Raw genomic sequence first — 18,502 nt, 5'->3', positions numbered from 1 at the left:
CTGATATTTAGAAGAGTGCCTAAAAATATATTTATTGACTACTGCTTGATAGAGTTAAGAAGTAGACCTACAACATCTTGGTTCTAATTAGCAACATTGTTTATAATCTGAAAATTCTGGGGACTGATGTCTCAATTTTAAGTGTGAGGCTTGAATTCCATAAGAAACACTTTGCAGTTTGCTAGCAATTAAGTCAGATTCAGACCTTGTGCAAATCTCCTATTAATGCAACCAGATCTGACATTTTGCCTTTGTTGTACATTTTCTCTTAATTTCAATAAAGGACTATGATTATTGTATCTGACATTGTTTCCACTCTGCTCTGCATATTTGAACTAAATTAAGGTTCAGTCAGAAGAATTCAAAGCAATAAAATGTGTAACAGTTATTTTAACTATCCATCATCTATTCTGTGCATTTCTAATACACTCATGGTGGGAAGGCACCAGTACTACTTAGTGTTACATTTCAAAGCACTGTACATTCACTAACTAAATAAGATATCCACATACTATCTAAAAATGCCTGTGAATATCAATTGAAAATATATTGGATTCTTTATGCCTGTGTTTGTACCCTTTGTGTGTTCCTTTATGCAGTGTTTTAACAAGCGATTTGGCTGCACCAATGTTTGAGGAAACAGTGAGTTGTATGATTTATTTTAATGCTTGTAAAGGTGGTGAATTTTGAACACAACTGAGTATTCACACTAGAAATCCAATTCTGGGAGTTATGCTCATCCAATTAGGGAGAAAAAACAAATTGTGTGATCTTTACATCCAATCATAGCTACCAACAGCTAAAATTTGATTCTGAATACTGAATGCTCTTAAACTGTTTGAATATAGCTGGACAATATTTTTCATACAAACCCCTCTCCATCCCTCACTGAAACAGTGCAGATTCAGGTTTACCAAAACAAATAATGAATCTGAGTTACTTTTTTTAAAGTGACAAAATGGTTCATTTTTGGCATTTTGAAAATGCAAAGTTGTAATTTCATTTCGGAAAGGTTTTTCCATTTTGGATTTTCCCCTCAGTTTTATAGAAAAAATTAACGTTTTCAAAACCTTGATATTGAAATTAGACATTTTGGTAGATATAAAGTGAAACTAATGTTTCAGTTCACTGAACATTTTGATTTTGTTTTAGCACAAAGTGATTTTTTTATTTTTTAGATCTGCACCCAAACCAAATATGCAGTTATTCACACAGCCCTATTTCGGTCTGTACAACTAGGGTTATTTGCATACATTTTGCAGGATAATTTCATACACCAGATATATTTTACAAGTTTGAGAACAGGCAAGTTGAACAGAAAGGAAGAGCCAATTCTTTGTATAAATTATTCACTGCAAGTGATTTTCTCTGCTCTACTAATTAATTCTTACAATATCCCTACGTGGCAGGTGGGTGGGATTATAATCCCCATTTTGCAGAGGAGGAGCAAATAAAATGAAATGGAATTATTTGTTCAAGTCAGAATGAGTCACTGATAGAGCTGCGATTAGAACTCAGGAGTTCCTAGTCCCTTTGTCTATCAGTCTAGCATCATTTTTATTCTATGCTCATCATCTTGGTCTCTGAATGCTCCCTCCATTCTGCCTGCCAGTATGTATTGTCAGTATACAAAATTTGTTATATATTTTCACAAATTAACTGATAACTGCAAAAAATAAAGGTTTCACGACCAAGTTATTGTTGCAAATTAAATTCAGTTTCCTGCTAAACTGTATTATAATTAGTAAGACAAATTCTTTTCAGGTCCTGCATCCTGTCCCCAGTATTGTTTTTTCTTTAGGTGTGTTGAGCTCTGGAGAGCTGAGCCAGACAAAACTAAGTGTCCTACTTGTACTTTTTATTCCCATAACAGCAGGATTTGGAACTTCTGCTAACTAACCAAATCATTCCCTTTTCTAGATAATTTTGTTAGTAAAAATATATTGTGATACATTAATGTTGGTGTATAAAAAACACTCATGATTTAGGATAAACTATTTAAGTATCAGTCTCCAACAGAGTTAATGTCACAAATTCTAGACTCCTAAGAAATCCATGTGATTTAAAGCCAGAAATTGTAGCTACCCACCCAGGGTGCAGTAAAGGGGGTAGAGGTTGCAGGGAGCATATTCCACCCACTCAAGAGGCAGCCAGACACTTAAATGGTTGCCCTGCTATGCTGAAATTTGTGTCAATGCAGTGGCAAGGCCTCAGGCACTGTGCGGGGATTTCATGGGGCTCAAGTCAAATGTAAGGCTGTAGGGAGGCCCTCCACACTTGTATCAATTTCAGCACTCAAGGGCAAGTGGGAGGGGAAAGGAAGGCCAGCCAATGCTGACAGCAGCACTGCAGGCCCCCAGGGGGCTTTGTCTGTATAGGGAAGGGGCATAACTGTTTCCCTGCCTCTTCTGCAAATGAATCTAAGTGTGAGCATGCAGTCTACAACTAACACCAGTGTAAGGTGTCAGACAATTAATGCACCTTGAGAGGCATTATACCTCCTCCAGTCTTCCACAGGTAGGAGGCCTCCAGCTTCCCCTGCTGAAGCAGGGTCTCTTTCACCTTACCAATGCAGCATTGATTCTTGGGGCCACAAGAGAGCCTTTCATGATTAGGCTTCGAAGGGAAAAAACCACATCATTAATAGTTATGATTCTGCAAGCTACATTTCCTAAGTCTAATTGCATATCCACCTTCTCAAAAAGAGGAGTTCTGAGATATGCATTAACTCACTTTTGTAGGTTCTGATATCCACAATTAAAGAACAGCTGCCTAAAATAATGACCCATTAGTAACTGCAGGATAACAGACACCAGATGCGTATTAAAGTGCTACCCAAGAAACAAAACTGCTCAGTAGTTAAGGTTAAAATGTACAAAGAAGTCTTAAAAAAATAATAATTTCTGTCTGATAATGCAAACTTGTTACTATAATTCTAATAGTGACCATTGTATGCAGCATGAGAGAGTACTGCAGCTTCATATTTCCATGCTTAAATCTTGCTTTTCCATGTTCACTATGAATACATACTGATTTGGTGGCATGTGTATTTCCAATTACATCTACCAGTCAGAGTGGAATATGGAATAAGATATGCATAGTTAGCTTTATCAGTACTTTGGCCTCCACTTTCCAAAAGTGGCAACTGACTGTGGTTGATTCAGGTTGGGGTTTCCAATGTGAGAAACCCTAAAGACAGCTGATGTTTCAAGTGTGCTGAGTACCTACCCCCTAAAAAAGCCCCTTTAAGGCTGTCTCAAGTTGGGAGCACAAGAACTGAGGCACAGATTCACTAGTTCTTTCTGAAAATATAGGTCCTCTTAAGTCAATATATTGAGTACACACTGAGCTTCAAGTTAAGCATATACCTAAATGTTTTGCTGGACTGGGGCTAGAGTGTCTATTGTCCAAGTTCCTTTGTGCAGCTAGGCACCTAAGTCCCAGTTCTAGGAACTACTGTAATCCACAAAAGCCATGCTAGACTGCCACCTAACCCTGTAGGTGCCTAGATGTTTCTGGGTATGCTTAATGCTTCTGACCCTAGGCACTGACACATCTATTGCCCACCTAAGCCCTAGCATGATCCACAAGCCATGGAAAAATAAACTTTTGCCTGGGGCTGGAGCTGATTGGTATGTGGCCTCTGAGCAGAGGGGAGAATTGAACCCAGGTATCCTGCATCTGAGCTGAGCATTTTAACCCCAGGGCTAAAAGTTACATGGGCACCACCACCATGTGTAGCAAGGCAGGTGCCTAACTCACTCTTGCAAGAAGCAGTTTATATGCCTAAGCCAACTAACCAGGAGAGGGGTGCTTGGCTGTTGGTCACAGGAAGAGATAGGTGCCAAACTAAGAGAGAAGGGGCTTTGGACCCACCCCTCTCATCAGCATTTCCCCATTGTCTAGCTTAGGTGGCTCCTTGCCCAGCATGCTGGCTTTTGTGGATCCCATTCTTAGGCACCATTCCCCCCATACATTGTACAGGGAGGCTAGGCATCTAACTCGGGCTTTGTGAATCCCATTGCTGGTCCAGTAAGTCCCTTTGTGAATCTGGGCCTATGTTTAATAGGTCTTTCCCAAAGTTTCATAGAGGGGAAAATGTGGAGGCAGAATGAAAGCCCATATTGGAGATGGTGTGGAGTTACAGTGCCCCTTCTGCAGGACAATACCACCCGGAGCTCACAGAAGGGCAGAAAGGCTTTTAGAGCTCCTGGGGACCACAGTCCCTACCCCTCTAATTAAAAGCGTGCTGTGTGCACTCCCCTCTCTGGCTGGCCAAGTCTGCCAGCTGCTTCAGGCTAGTCCATGACGCTGCTTCCTCGTTTCTTTTCAGATGACTTGCACAGGAATGTTTACACCAGTGTTCAGAGAAGCTTGGAGGTCAAATGTGTCTGGCCTCTTTACCAAAGGAAAGTTTCACTGTCCTCTCCTGCCAACCTTGCACACACAAACAAGGGTCAGCCACCACATGCCACTTTATTTATATCACCATGCTCTGATGGGGGACCCTAACAAATCTGTGACAAACTGTACCACTAATAGAATGTTTATGGAGTTGATCTTCAGATGTTGCCTCCCATATGCTATACATTCAAACAGTACAATTCACAGCATTTTTTAAAGTTAAGGATAGTAATGCACATGGCTTTCTTTGACTCTGCTAGTAGTGAGTTATGCATCTGCCTGTTTAAAAAAGACCTACACTTCTATCTTATGTGTAAAAGTTTCCCTTTAAGCTAATTTTACAAGAATTCTGACCTTTAAATATATGTTACTACTATGATTTACAAGTGAAAATTTACAAGGTGAATGTCATTTTGCATAATGGAAGCTGCCTATAATTAAACTTTAAACCCAGGCTTAAATTAGGGAAAATGTGTTTACTGTTTGTGCTTTCTGCCCCTTTAATTTTGAGTATATACGGTCATGTGGCTATTTTTTTTACCGAACCCTATTTTGTCAATAGTCTCTATATTCTCATATCTCCAAGGTTGTAGCTATGTTTATAAGCTGTTCTCAAAATATTGAATTCTAATTTGCATTGGAAAATGGAATGCAAAATTTGACATTTTCTTCTGCAGTTGAGCCTTTTTAGTACACATCAGTAGGGGAATTCACCCTTCTTCTAGAGAGGGAGAAAAAACAGAGTTTGCATTCAATTATCTGCTTTAGAATAGCCTGAATTTTAATTGGCTCAGTTAGAAAAAAATAAATCTATGTTTCAGGATTTGACATTTAAACACATGTATGGTACTTAGAGCCAGTGGAGTCCTATGATGCCAGCCTCCTTAACCTACTCATTACATTTTCAAAACAATCATCTTTGAGTTTTCTCCCATGCTTTCCCCTTATGCTTTGGAGGAACTTGCCATAAACATCTACAAAGCTACCCTGTTATCCACCTTCAAATCCATCCCCTCTTCTTTTCCATGATACCTACAAAAAAAATCCAAACAAACAAGCAAGCTTGCCAGTAGTTAGGCTGCTGGTAGGCTGTGGTCTCAGCATGTTGTGCTATTTTGCTTGTGGTCTGTTTGTAAACGTCTGTTGCCTCTTGTCTTGTACTTAGATTGTAAGATCTTTGGGACCGAGACTGTTTGTTCTGTGGTTGTCCAGTACCTATCAATGAGGCAGAAGACAGGTATCAAATTGGAGAATACTTCCAGGTTCTGGAAAAATTAGCGGCCTATCCATTTATGTGGCACATGTCATTTTATTTCTACAGGTAGGTATTTCTATTAGATACAAATGCATGGGGTCAGATTCACCCCCTGCGTGACAGCCCTGTTGAGCTCTAGTGCAAAAGGGCTAATACAGTGGATCTGTCCCACTATTTCTTGTGGCAGAGGCAAGTCCCTACATGGCATAGGGCTGGTGGAGCTGCCCGCTCTGTGACTGCCTTTGCTGTTTCAAGTGTAATGGATGGTGGCACAGGGAGTGGGCCCTCTCTGCACAATGCAGCACCCTGCATGGGACGAAGCTAGTCTCCTAGGTACCCTTCTGGAATTTCTCTCAAAAACCTTTCTGAAGAAATATGTAACATCTCCAGAATAGCATGTCTCATGCAGGAAGTGCAAGCTTGGTTATTATACTGAACAGTTATTTATTATCCCTGTCCAACAAAGCTGAAAATAAGCAAATGCTTCCACTTATCACATATTAGTCCATGAATCAGATTACACAAAATGAAGCCTGTGTCAGCTAATCATAGTTTTGAATTAACCATTATTCACTTTAAAATGTTGTTTTTAATTCTAGCGAGTCTGAAACCTGCTTATTCATGACAGTACAATATTCACTTTGTAATTCATTTGAATGATAGTTTTATAGACTTTGCTTTACTGAGCCTTTTAGAAGCCAACTTGAAGCACAGTGCAGCTTTTTATTGCTAGACATAAGGTTGGTTGGTTAGATAGACAAGTGATGTAAAGTAATTACATTTTGCTTGGCTAGTGACGTGAGGCTGGGTGTTTTGCCTGTGAAGCATTATGGAAGTAGAAGTGTTTTGTATAGTTGCAAAGCACTAGGTGGGGCACCAGTGTTTCTGCTTTGACTGCTACACAGCAGGGCAGTGAATGCCAGTGCTCTGCTTAGATATTTTATGTGGGTAAGGTTGAAAAGAAGCTGTAGGGAGACCCCATCTCTTGTTTTGTGAGGAACTATACCATCACACATTTGATGTCATATTATGATGTTCAGGGCCTCTGACAGCACTTAGTCACAGTTCGATGTACAGTGTGTGTGTGTGTGTGTGTGTGTGTATGCACGCACACCATTATTGAGCTAGTTTTCTTGACATCCATAGTTTTGAAAAGAGATATAAATATTTATACCTTTTCAAAACTACAAATAGCTAGTTTTCCCTGACCATGCATTTAATGATTTATTTTAAAGAGGTATGAGTGAGGCATAGCTGGATATTAAAGACTAGAAATCTGGATGCTCCTTGAATTTTCCAAAAAAGGCAATTAAGTTTAGTCAGATCACTCAAAGGCAATTATTTTTGCTAGAACAGTAAGCAGTTTAATTTGCCAATGATGCCAAAGTAAAATAAGCTACAATATAAATACTTCAGTGCAGCAGCAGCAAGTATTATTTGACTTGACTTTGGAGGGGCAGATCCTCTATTTGTTTAGAAGTCAGTTTTCCTATGGTGGTATAAAGTTATATGCATGTTTATACTGATATATTAGAATAGCCTGTCAGTAAGTTTATGGAAATAATCCATAATGATACAAGTACCTTAATACTGGTATAAGTATGTCCACCCTAAGTGGATTGCACAATTTAATTATCTAGGTTACTAAACAGATATTGTTAAATCAGTACAAAAAAAACTGTTTAGATCAGCCCTAGAACTTTGCTGCAGCTGTACATTTATATACTTTGCTGCTGCCACCAGGGTCAGGCAGTTTAATTTGAAGTCAATCCTTGATTTACCATGCTAAGTGTTTAAAAACTATTTGCATAAAAACCTACATACCCAGACGCAATGAATTTTTTAAAAATCAAAAGTTGAAGAGTATCTGAACATAAACCAACGTTATTTTTGTTAACAAAAAATTCTATTACCAAAAGTTCTAGACCAAGTAAATGTGCCACATGATACAGACAGGGGTACTGGAACAATTTTTATAGTGGGAGTGCTGAGAGCCATTGAATCAAACTGTAAACCCTGTATATAATGGAATTCACTTCGAGCCAGGGGCTGCAGCAGCACTCCCAATGCCCCTAGTTCCAGCAGCTATGCACACAGAAAGATTATGAAAAACAGATATCCCTGCACTTTTCAGAAAAGCAAAATATCTATGAGTTTCAAGGCAGAAAGTTTAAATATTTTTACAGAAAACATGAGAATTCCTGATAGGGACAGTCTTCTTGTAAGTGGGTCTCAGACTTCTGGAATTTATTGCCTAGCTATACAACTACATGGCCATTCTGCTGCTCAAGTGAATTATATGGAAGCACAAACTGTACCATTTTGTTCATAAGAAAAGGATTGTTCTGTGATATGCAAACTGAGGAGATACCATTTGTTGCTTTAACAACTCCACTCAAAGAGATGTTTGCAAAGTTAGCTTTTGAAATATTCTGAAACATGGTAGCCAGAAGTGATCTTAATCTTAGCTTAGAGTGTGAGACTTGAGAGCAATTGCAAAGTATTAGGAAAACAGGAGGTTAGAGTCATTGCAATGCTTGCCCATTGATAGGTCTGTAAAAGTCTGTGCACATCAGAATTTTACCCGATGTACTCTTTTCTGGTATAGTGGTATGGTGGGGAGGGGGGGGGGAATCAAATCAGATTAGTCAGATTGGCTTGAATCATTATGCTGCAGCAGTGCATGCAGGCTGTTCAAACAGCAAGCAGACCAATTTTAGACAGAATACAACCTACACTGCATTAACCACAACCTTTTGCTTGTTATTCAGGTTTCCTTTAGAAGTTGGAATTAATTTGGAAAGATATTTTCAAATTTCACTATTTCAGCCCCCCTGAATGAAAATTCAAGCTCTTGATGACACTTCTAAAGAAGCTTCAGTATTTGAGGTATTGACCATGTATCCTTGGTGGCAGGTCAGGCTTGAGCATTGAAAGCAATGAGAAAAAAAGTAATTTGGCTGCCACATGTCAGTGCTTGTTTAACCACATGTGCTTGTTTAACCAAGCTTTTAACCACCAGGTTTTGTGTGTCTCAGGATATATGAGACTTGGTGGAAATACTCTTCATTGTTTTATAACACTGCAATGGGAAAACATGGGTTTTCTGCAGTGAACTTATGAAAACAAGCCCAAAGATGCAGCAAAATACACATCAGGATTTAGGTGCCAATCTTTCTATTCCCTCGACCTTCAGGCAGGCCAGACAACACAGCTCTCTCCATTCTGTCAGAGTACAGCTACACTGCCAAAAAAAAAAAAAAGGTTCTCTTTAAAAAACAAACAAACTCAGTTTAGCTAACGCAGGTTAAAATAGAATTAAAAACCCAGCAAAAAAAAAAAAAGGTTCTCTTTAAAAAACAAACAAACTCAGTTTAGCTAACGCAGGTTAAAATAGAATTAAAAACCCAGCAACTGTGCTTTTAATTCAGGTTAGCAGCTTGAGTTAAAGCCTCTGGGGGAACCTGGGATTGAACTTGAGCTACTAACCCAAGTCTGAGTTGCCATGTTTCCGCTGCTATTTTAAGCTGTTAGCTAATGAGGGTTACTAACCTGAGCTGAGAACATCCTCAGCGAAAGGCTGTGGTTAATGCTGTGTAGGTTGTATTTGGTCTAAAATTGGTCTGTTTGAACATCTTTATTCCCTACTACAGCGTAGACCTACCCTCAGTTGTAGGGACTTGTGTCCACCCTCTTAAATCCCTCCTAAAATTCTCTTATGGGAGAAGGCAGCCTGCTTGCCCCCCCACGGTGCAGGAACATCTCCCGATTGTACCATACCCACTGTCCTTAAAGCACTCTGCTGCCAAGACCCCCCAGAATATGGAACAGTCTGCAAATTCCCTGTATTTGTGGGGGATCATGGGCGATCAGGAAGTCAGCCATAACATGGTGAATTTGTACAAGTGGAAGAGCAGCAGCAAGACAAAAGATCAAAGAGAGTGTTTTGCCATGTGGTATTTTTCATTGTGTTTATTTAAGAGTCTTGTATGACTGATAGGACTCTACTCCAGTGGAGATACAGCAAGTTACAGCAGCTGAGAATCTGACCATTAGCTAGGGTGACCAGGTGTCCGGTTTTCAATCGGAACACCTGATCAAAACGGGACCCTGGCAGCTCCAGTCAGCACCACTGACCGGGCCATTAGAAGTCCGGTTGGCAGTGCTGTGGAGCTAAGGCAGGCTAGTCCCTACCTATCCTGGCTCCACGCTGCACCCCGGAAGCGGCAAGCAAGTCCTGCTCCTAGGCTGGGGATGGGGGAAGGTGGCATGGGACTCAGTGTGCTGCCCCTCCCCCAAGCACCAGCTCAGTACTCCCACTGGTCAGGAACCATGGCCAACGGGAGCTGCAGGGGTGGTGCCTGCAGGCGAAAGCAGTGCACAGAGCCTCCTGGTCCCCCATCCAGGAGCCTGCCCACTGGGGTATGGTGCAAAGTCAGGACAGGCAGGAAGCCTGCCTTAGCCCCCCATACTGTGCCAGTGACCAGGTGCCATGGAGGTAAGCCCGTGTCCTAACCCCCTGCCCCAGCCCCCTCCTGCATCCCAAACCCCTCATCCCCGGCCCCACCCCAGAGCCTGCACAATACAGAGCCCTCACCCCCCTGCAACCCAATCCCCTGCCCCAGCCCAGAGCCTCCTCCCACATCCAGAACCCCTCTGCACCACCCCCCATCTTGGAGCCCTCTCCTGTACCCCAAACCCTTCATCCCCGGCCACACCCCCAGATGGAGCCTTTCTATGGTACAATAAAAATGCTTATTTTTAAAGTGTAAAATTCTTTACTGAATATATTTTTCAGGAATATATTTTTCAGATTTAATGTTAACTAGCAAACTTTACTAAAACATAAGATTTGTCAATCATTTAAAAAAAAACCCAAAAAACCTTGATTCATGCAGTTTTAACAATCAGCCCCCACTGAACTAATATGGTAAGTTAACTCCACCGAAAATTCAGAAACAGATTTTATTAAATCAGGTCACAGGATTCTTCCTCATCACTTTATTGTGGGCTGCAATTTTCCCTGTGAAGTTCCCAATTTTCCCTTCTGTGCAGCAGCACTCACAGAATCTATTATAGAGTTGTCACCATTAGTATATCACAGCTTCACGTTGTCCTCTGCAGTTCCAGTTTAACAGCTGGTAGTTCAGGTGGTAAGATAGACATATCCCACTTAACTGGGCTTCAGAAGGAATATTTCCAAAGAGACTCCTATGGTACACCCCCAAAATGTTCAGGTATGGAGGTAATTGCACAAGCAAAATATATAGAGTAGCTGTGTGCATAAAACAGCCATTTTAGGTGCCGATTATGATCAGCCAGGTCCTAAACAATGAGAGACTATTAAAACAGTTTCTGAACACCTTACAGTGATATTACAACAAAAACAATAGCAAGCACCTTGCTCTGACAATGAGCAGCAACTTTATACTGCAGCACACTGTGGTATAAAGGAAGTCTTTGACTAATCTGAGTCTTATAACAACAAGGCAGCAACCAGGGAACGATTGAACCTACAAATTAAGGCAAATGCAGACCCAAATGAAATTTCCCAGTAGCATACTGTGTTGGAAATTGCAGATAAAAATTGTAGGTGCTTCAGCTACTTATTACTTTTTTTTTTAAACCCAAGGTTTATTAACAGAGTTCTCTGTCTTGAAGCTACTTAGCTGCTTCTGACCACTTTTAGCAAATTGAAAAAAAACTAAAGCATCTGAGGCATGCATCATTTTTCATTAGGTCATGTCAGATTTCATCATCCTATATCATTTGATGTACATTAGCCTGATGCCATGTGAGGATAACATTCTATTACAGATTTAAGGGTTTACTATCTAACATTTTCAGCAGAAATAAGTTGAGTGCAATCACCAAAAGAACAGAGTCAGTGTGAAGCACTTCCTTGAAATTAAAAAAGTCAGCATATCCATAGTTTAACAGATGATGATTTTCCATGCACTGGGCTGCAGCTACAATAACTTAGCAAAAAGAAGCCTGAGGAAGAGAACTTACAGGCAGAAGTCCAGCTGCAAGAATCCAGGATCCAAAAGAAGAAGAAACTAAAAGAAACCTGTATACATAAGAAATGTCAATTCAGCACTTAGAGTAAGGAAAGTGTAACTAATTCCATTAGAGAGATTGTGCTAGGAGGAAAAGAAAACAAATATATTAGAATAAATAACAATCAGACAAATCTGAGAAAACTAATGCAGCAGCCAGCCAGCAATGGAGCAAGAGGAAAATTGTATAGAAACTTCTGACAACAAAAATTACTACATGACACCACGAGAGGGGACCTAAGCCTGAGCCTGCCCAAACCCCGCTGCCCCTGGCGGGTGGGCCAAAGCCCAAGCCCAATCCCCACCACCCCAGGCAGAGGAACCAAAGCCAAAGCCCGAGGGCTACTGTCCCAGGCATGGGGCTTGTAACCTGAGCCCAGCCACGCAGGGCTGAAGCCCTTGGGCTCAGGTTTCAGCCCAGGCAGTGGGTCCCAGCAAGTCTAACACCAGCCATGCTGACCCCATTAAAATGAGGTCACAACCCACAGTTTGACAACTGCTGCATTATAGTATTGGGGCCAAGTACCATCCCAGAGCACAAGATACTCCCTCATGGCACAACATGGCTCTGAAGGCACATTACCCTCAGGTCCCTCTTGCCTCCCCAAATAACTTGTTCCACACCCAAAATACACAATCATAGTCCCTTTCCTAGGGTCTCATTTATTAAGTCTTTATAAAGATACAGTTTCCTGTGACCCTTCTCACTTGGGGTTTCCAATTTCACCCTCAGTCACCAGAGGGTCAGGTTTCCTGCTCCCCCCTTGAGTTACCTCTGACCCAAGGAGCTCTGTCAGTTCTGCTGCAGTCCCTCATCTCTCTGGAGAGTCTTTTCTCCCAAGCCTCCTGTCCTGGACCCTGCACTCCTGGGCTCTGCTGGGACTCAGGATTGCTTCTACCAGTCTTCTCTATAGGTTATCTAACCTGCCACTCCCTACCCCTAGCACTTACTCTGGAGGTTTTTATTTTTATCTCCTCCCCAGATGGCCTGATTTTTGCCACATGACCTACCTGTCATGTGACTTTGCTTATTTTCTCCACCTGGGGAGGCAAACAAAGTGTCACAGGTAGGGCTAGACCCCTCACCTCTTAAAGGGGCAGTCACCCTGTGACATGCCCCTTCACACCACTCTGGTGGCTAAAAAAAGTTGTAAAGCCTTATTGGATCCAGCATCCACAGAATACTCCTTCATGACACAGAGACAGCATACTGGCTCTGTACTACCTGGTGCAAAGGGCATGACCTGAGGAAGGAGATGAGGTTGGACTGCGACTGCTGGAATGACCATTAAATAGCAAAATGTAAGTTAAAGCAACCTGGAGGCTTCTCCAACTTACGCTGGCAGCCAAATATGCCTTCATGTGGCCTGAAAATAGGGGAATCTTAATCTTCTAAAAATATATGGGTACTCAGGAAAAAGGATAGAAGCTCACTACATCAGCTACTAATGAAACAAAAAAAGTTTTAAGTAAAAATTGAAAAAAAATAAATATAAACTTAGCAGTGATGTTTTACAGTACAATTCAGGAAAAATCACTCCCCTCCTTGGTTGCCTGTGAGAAGAGAACAGTGTAATTTAGGAAGTGGCACCAAAAGGCATTGTCCTAGCATCTGGGGATCACTAGGAGGCCGGGATGCCTCTGCCATGCCCCTTCCTTCCTAGCTTCTCCCTGTGTTGGGGAGGTGTGATGCAGTTGCCACACCACTAGAGAACCCTCAGACACAGGGGAGGCCCTGGTGTAGTCAGCTATGCTGGCTTCAGGGCAGCTGTGCACAGGTGGAACAGAACAAGGTGACTGTAACACAACTGAGGATGGAGGCCAATATGTAATTGAAAGGTACTGCTAACTGCTATACTAATTTCTCTGTGTGTTTTCAGATAATCCCTTTATTCCATTTAGTAAAACAAAAGGCTCTGACTTTGGAAATATAATAGTTCTGTGTTTAAATCTCCATCTTCCACTGAGGGCAGTTTATAAACCTTTGCTATGGAATATGTAGATGCTTAGATATTTGAAAGAAACCTTCCATTTACAGTACGAGAATGTTGAAGAGGCACTATGTGGATAACTATCTCAATTCATTAGCATAGGCGAAAACTTGAGTGAGAGCTTTATCACAGTGATTATAAGTAAAGTTAACACCACAGACTATATTAACACTTATCTTTTTTATTGTTATAAATGTAATGTCTATAGATGATACATCAACAATGTGAAAAAAATCAAGGATACGTTTTTATCCAGAGTTAAATACTATGATGTTGCTCACTATGATGGTGGTAGCTTCATTTTTAGTAAGCATTTGATATGGATTTCAATAAGGCAGTTCAAGCTTGTTAGCTAAGTGAATATCAAATTCACTGAACTGGGTATTTTGGTCTCATGTTAAGTTAAAGTGGTTTCACATTAGAGAATACTTGCTGCTTGTACAGTTGGTTCATACATAGACATCTGTCAGGTACTTTAGGGATTCAGCACTGCAGTTGTTTGAAAATACTGTGGTTGCACAAATGCACTCAGGTATTGTATCAGGCTGCTTTCAGTGCTGCACAAGTCCTGCCATCCATTTTTCTTCCTCTGTTTAAAATATATGAATAGTGTTAGCAGAAAATAAAGCAGAAGAAAAATATCATACAGATTAGCATTGAGGAAATGGCAAAAACCCATTAAAATGTCTGTTTTCAACAGTCTTAGGTGAGCCCATTGATGCTGTTCCTCTGTGCTAGAGGGCTTGTGAATACATAGAATACAGTGAACTGCTGGGAATGGCTGTTTTCTTGAAAGTCATTTTGTAAAGTGTAGGTCACAATTTTTCCCTTTAAAATCTCACAGCCTTGAGCAAAAGTTTAAAGATTATCAATTTCAAGTTTTATCCCCAGCGCAGAATCTGCAAAGGAGGTTTTGATCGGTAAGATAACATTTATTTTCTGTTCACTAGAAAAATCATGATTTGCATTTCCCTTTTTCTACTGTGGGTCACCATGCCCTCAATTGATCTTTACTGACCAGCTTCATCTTAAATCAATTCAGGGTTATTTAGTGTGCACACTGAGAAACTACCACTTGTACTTCAGATGCTACAAAATCAGTTCCAAGGAAATGTAAGCAATTCAGATAGTTTCTCTAGATGAAATTGAACTGTGTTGTACTGCACAAAATTGAGAGAGAGCTGATGTGGAACTAAGAAGCTGAAAGAGTTTAACCAACCAGATAGTCAAAAATGGCACAGGTTGGCAAGAGTACAGGACGTATATGGTATAGTCAATTGTGTGTCAGATTTTATGGTACAATTTGTCCATCTGTGAGCTACAGTCTTACTTGGTAGCTGAAGTGAATGGGATAAGGTTGATATAGGTAAGAAACATTTTATGGGGTTGTTTTTGTTTTTAAACAACTATTCCAGTTCTCTTTTAAGCCATTGTAGGTTATTATTATTGTAACAAGTTCCAATAGCACCACTGTACTTAATTTAGCATCCATCTTTTTACCATAAAACAAATCCTTCTTTTCAGTACTGCCTAACTGGACTATAGAAATTCAAACTTGACTGAGTTTTATCATATAAGATCTCAGCAGTTTGATAGAAAATGCCTAGCTCTATAGGGGAAAGTAATTACTGTATGTATATTGTTTGTACAGGTTTTGGGAGCCTCAGATGAAAAACATTATCTTATTTTTTATATTCTTTACATTGTTCCATGCAGAAAGTGTGCCTGGTGCTTTACGGGCAAGTAAAAAAGATAGATCCCTGCCCCAGTTTTTTATGCTTTGCTATTAGTAAAAAGGTGTTTTTTTCATTTTTAAAGAAAAACATGTTATTTGTGTCTCTTGGAGCATAAAGAAATATGGGTTAATCATCTCCACTACATGGGGGGGGGGGAATACTTTGAAATTGCTATGCTTTTTAACTTCAGAAATCCTTTACTGTGCAGGTGTGGCATATTTTAGTCACAAACTTGTATAACGCTCTTTATAATTATTACGTGAATTTATACTACTTTTACAATTAGGCATAATTACTAAAATAAATATGCAATAGTCAACTAGGAATGCTTTGGGGAAAACAATTAAATATGCAAAACAAGACCTAGGTTAAAAAAATGTCTAGATTGTCAGGGAAATCCAGGAAAAAAAGGGAATTCACAGAAAGGGAGTATGCATCCAACACCAAGGAATATGTAAGTAATACAGATGGTCAGGCCACATTCAGAACTGAAGTCCTTCACTCTCCTGTTCTCTCACTTAGTTTCTTTTTTTAATTTTTTTCTATGAGTTTGCAAATTCCTGTGTAGTCCCATGTTGTGTGCTCTAAGTCCCTAGGGCATCCACATTTTGTCTGGCTACAAATGAGAGGGAAGCATAATATTGAGGCTAAACTACAGGACTGGGAATTAGGAGATCTGGGTTCTAGTCATTGTATAATAGGGATACTTCCTTATCTAACAGGTGATGTGAGGCTGAAATAATATTTGTTTTGTGCTTTGAGATCCTCACATGGCAGGTACTATACATGTGCAATATATTATGATGATTCTTTATTATTGTTACTACCGGATGATAGTACAACTTAAATTTTAGGATACTCCTTTATTTCATTTACTTCCTGCCTTTTTCACTGTGCAGTACTGCTCAGGCATGGCAATCAAAGCAACTTCACACAATGTCCCTTTTCTTCCAGGCTGCTTGCAGGACTTTGCCCTTGTATCTTTTTAGCACCATCTGTGGTAGTAACTGTGTAAACTGTAATCTACACATGAGATAGCTTATATATTTTTAATCACTGGGTTATATAATCCTTCTCAGAGTCAGAGAGGTAATAATGGCTGAAAGCTGTCTACATTACAGCTACTACTGATGGAGCTGCACTGGTAGCAAATTACAGTTATGGAGCTTGCTAGTGTAGACAAAGGCCCAGAGAAGCCATATTCACTCACTTGAAACAATCTGCTAGCTTGTTCCAAGAGCAGACTCTTGGATGATTGTGTATAGTAGCTGTTATTGCTCCAGAACAACTAGGTCAGCTGTATAGTGTTGAAGTGTTGCCCACTCCCTGGCCCTGACTGTGTAAAGAAAACAGGGAGGAAAAAGAGTCAGTTGTCCAATAGGAGTGTTGCTTTTCAAAACAGATACATTTTGGGGAGGAAGGGGTGACAGAAGGGACTTGGAGGCCTCTGGGAGCCCCCCATCTGCTCTGAGAAGGAACCTCCTTACCCATCAAGAGTCACTCATGGCAACAGCAAGAGAGTAGGTAGCATGAGGTAGCCCAGCTGCTGAAGACAGGAGGCAGGGGAAGTCTCTCTAGGGCTCCCTGCAGGTGGTGAGAATGGCAGGGTGAGAACTAATGATCTCCCCACAAATCCCTTCATTAATAGGGAAAAGGGGCATGAAAGAGACCAGCAACTCTCCCAAAGAAATACGCTTAACAGGACAACAAGAGAGAGAAGGTTGTTCCTGAAATATAAGCACAGGGCGTGATCATATTCTCCATTCCAGCTTCCCCATTCCTTGCATCAGGGTGGTCCTCTGAATTATCACAAGAAGGAGGAAACATGTCTAGATTCCCTGTAAGGGATGGAGAAACCAATTCTCCACTCTGTGAGGGAAAGCCTTTGGCCGTGCCTTTCCCTGTAGCGTGAGCCTCCTCCAAAGCCCACTGAAGTCCATAGAAAGACTGCGCGACTTCGGTGGGCTTTGGGTTAGAGCTCTGCTGACAATTTTGAAAGCATGCAAGGCAGATTCATCACTTTTCTTCTTTGTGTGCTCACTATCTGATAACAGAGTCTTTTAGCCCCAAGTTCTGGATATAACAGTGCTTATTATAATGTGTAGTTAGAATACTGTTGCCCCTCTGCTGAGCAGTTGCAGAAGTCAGCATATGGCAGGTTTGTTTCCCATTTAAGGAGAAATCGGTGAGACTGATTTCTGGCATTTTCTTAGTATAACTTGTTGATTTACACCAGTGCTGGGACATAAGGAGTCAAACAACTCAACCAAAACCCTCTTGCAGGAATCCCAGCCCAAATACTAATGCCTGGTTCCTTAGAAGCACCTCTGCACCAAGAACTAACCGTAGAGGAAGAGTCTAAGGCAGAGAGCAACTTCTCTGTTTGCAACAGCTCCCTCCAAAGAGTTCCCATCACAAAAAAGCTCACAACACAGAATTTCTTCAGAGACTACATTGCTCACAGTCTGAGTAAAAAATCGTGAGATTATATAACAGCACCCCCTTGTGACTTCTGCTATAAAAATACGTATTAACAGGATTTAGATGCTACTGGGATAAGGTAGGTGAGGTAATATCTGTTATTGGACCAACTGGTGTTGGTGGAACGTACAAGATTTCAAGCTTCACAGAGCTCTTTCTCTGGTCTAGGGAAGGAAACCAGAGTGTCTGAGCTAATAAGTTGGGACAGATGATTGTTTACTTAACAACTTGTATTTAGCTCAAACACTCTGGTTTCCTCCCGCAGATCTGAGGAAGCGCTCTGTGAAGCCTTAAAGTTAGTACTTTCCACCAACACAAGATATTTCCTTGCCTACCTTGTCTATCTCGTATCCTGGAATCAACATGGCAACAAACAATATTGCAAACAATTTTAGATTCTACTATGATGGGTGTTATAGGTAACTCTATGGTAGGTAGACAGTTGAAACAATCATGCTGCAAGTGCACAGGTAGCTTTTTTATGTTACTGCAATATTTATGGTATTCCTTATACTTAGCACAGAATAGGGAATGCAGAGAAACAGCATTACTTGCAGTTATGAAGATTTCCATATT

At 40.7% G+C, this 18,502-nt stretch overlaps 1 protein-coding gene and 1 long non-coding RNA gene across 9 annotated transcripts in view; one reads left to right on the top strand and one right to left on the bottom strand.

Moving 5' to 3' along the window:
* TMEM232 (transmembrane protein 232) overlaps nucleotides 1-18,502 on the top strand; it is a 126,486-nt gene that overhangs the window by 102,463 nt on the left and 5,521 nt on the right. Inside the window, exons 13-15 of one of the 8 annotated variants that reach the window (XR_005600727.1) lie at nucleotides 600-642; nucleotides 5,570-5,725; nucleotides 8,431-8,548. The exons of 5 other annotated variants lie outside the window; for them this stretch is intronic. Coding sequence is in view for 1 of the 3 variants with exons in the window: in XM_039545511.1 (XP_039401445.1) it covers nucleotides 600-642 (43 nt within the window). In the remaining 2 variants the exon portion in view is untranslated. The remainder of the gene's footprint in view (nucleotides 1-599; nucleotides 643-5,569; nucleotides 5,726-8,430; nucleotides 8,549-18,502) is intronic. 2 more of the 8 variants (XR_005600725.1, XM_039545511.1) reach the window with 2 other exon arrangements.
* The window catches only part of LOC120408492, a 47,366-nt gene continuing 42,850 nt past the window's right edge, over nucleotides 13,987-18,502 (bottom strand). Inside the window, exon 3 of the long non-coding RNA XR_005600728.1 lies at nucleotides 13,987-14,298. This is a non-coding gene — a long non-coding RNA (uncharacterized LOC120408492). The remainder of the gene's footprint in view (nucleotides 14,299-18,502) is intronic.

This window comes from Mauremys reevesii, linkage group 6, assembly GCF_016161935.1.
Source record: "Mauremys reevesii isolate NIE-2019 linkage group 6, ASM1616193v1, whole genome shotgun sequence".
Taxonomy (NCBI): domain Eukaryota; kingdom Metazoa; phylum Chordata; order Testudines; family Geoemydidae; genus Mauremys; species Mauremys reevesii.
This window is presented reverse-complemented; position numbering and strand designations above follow the sequence as displayed.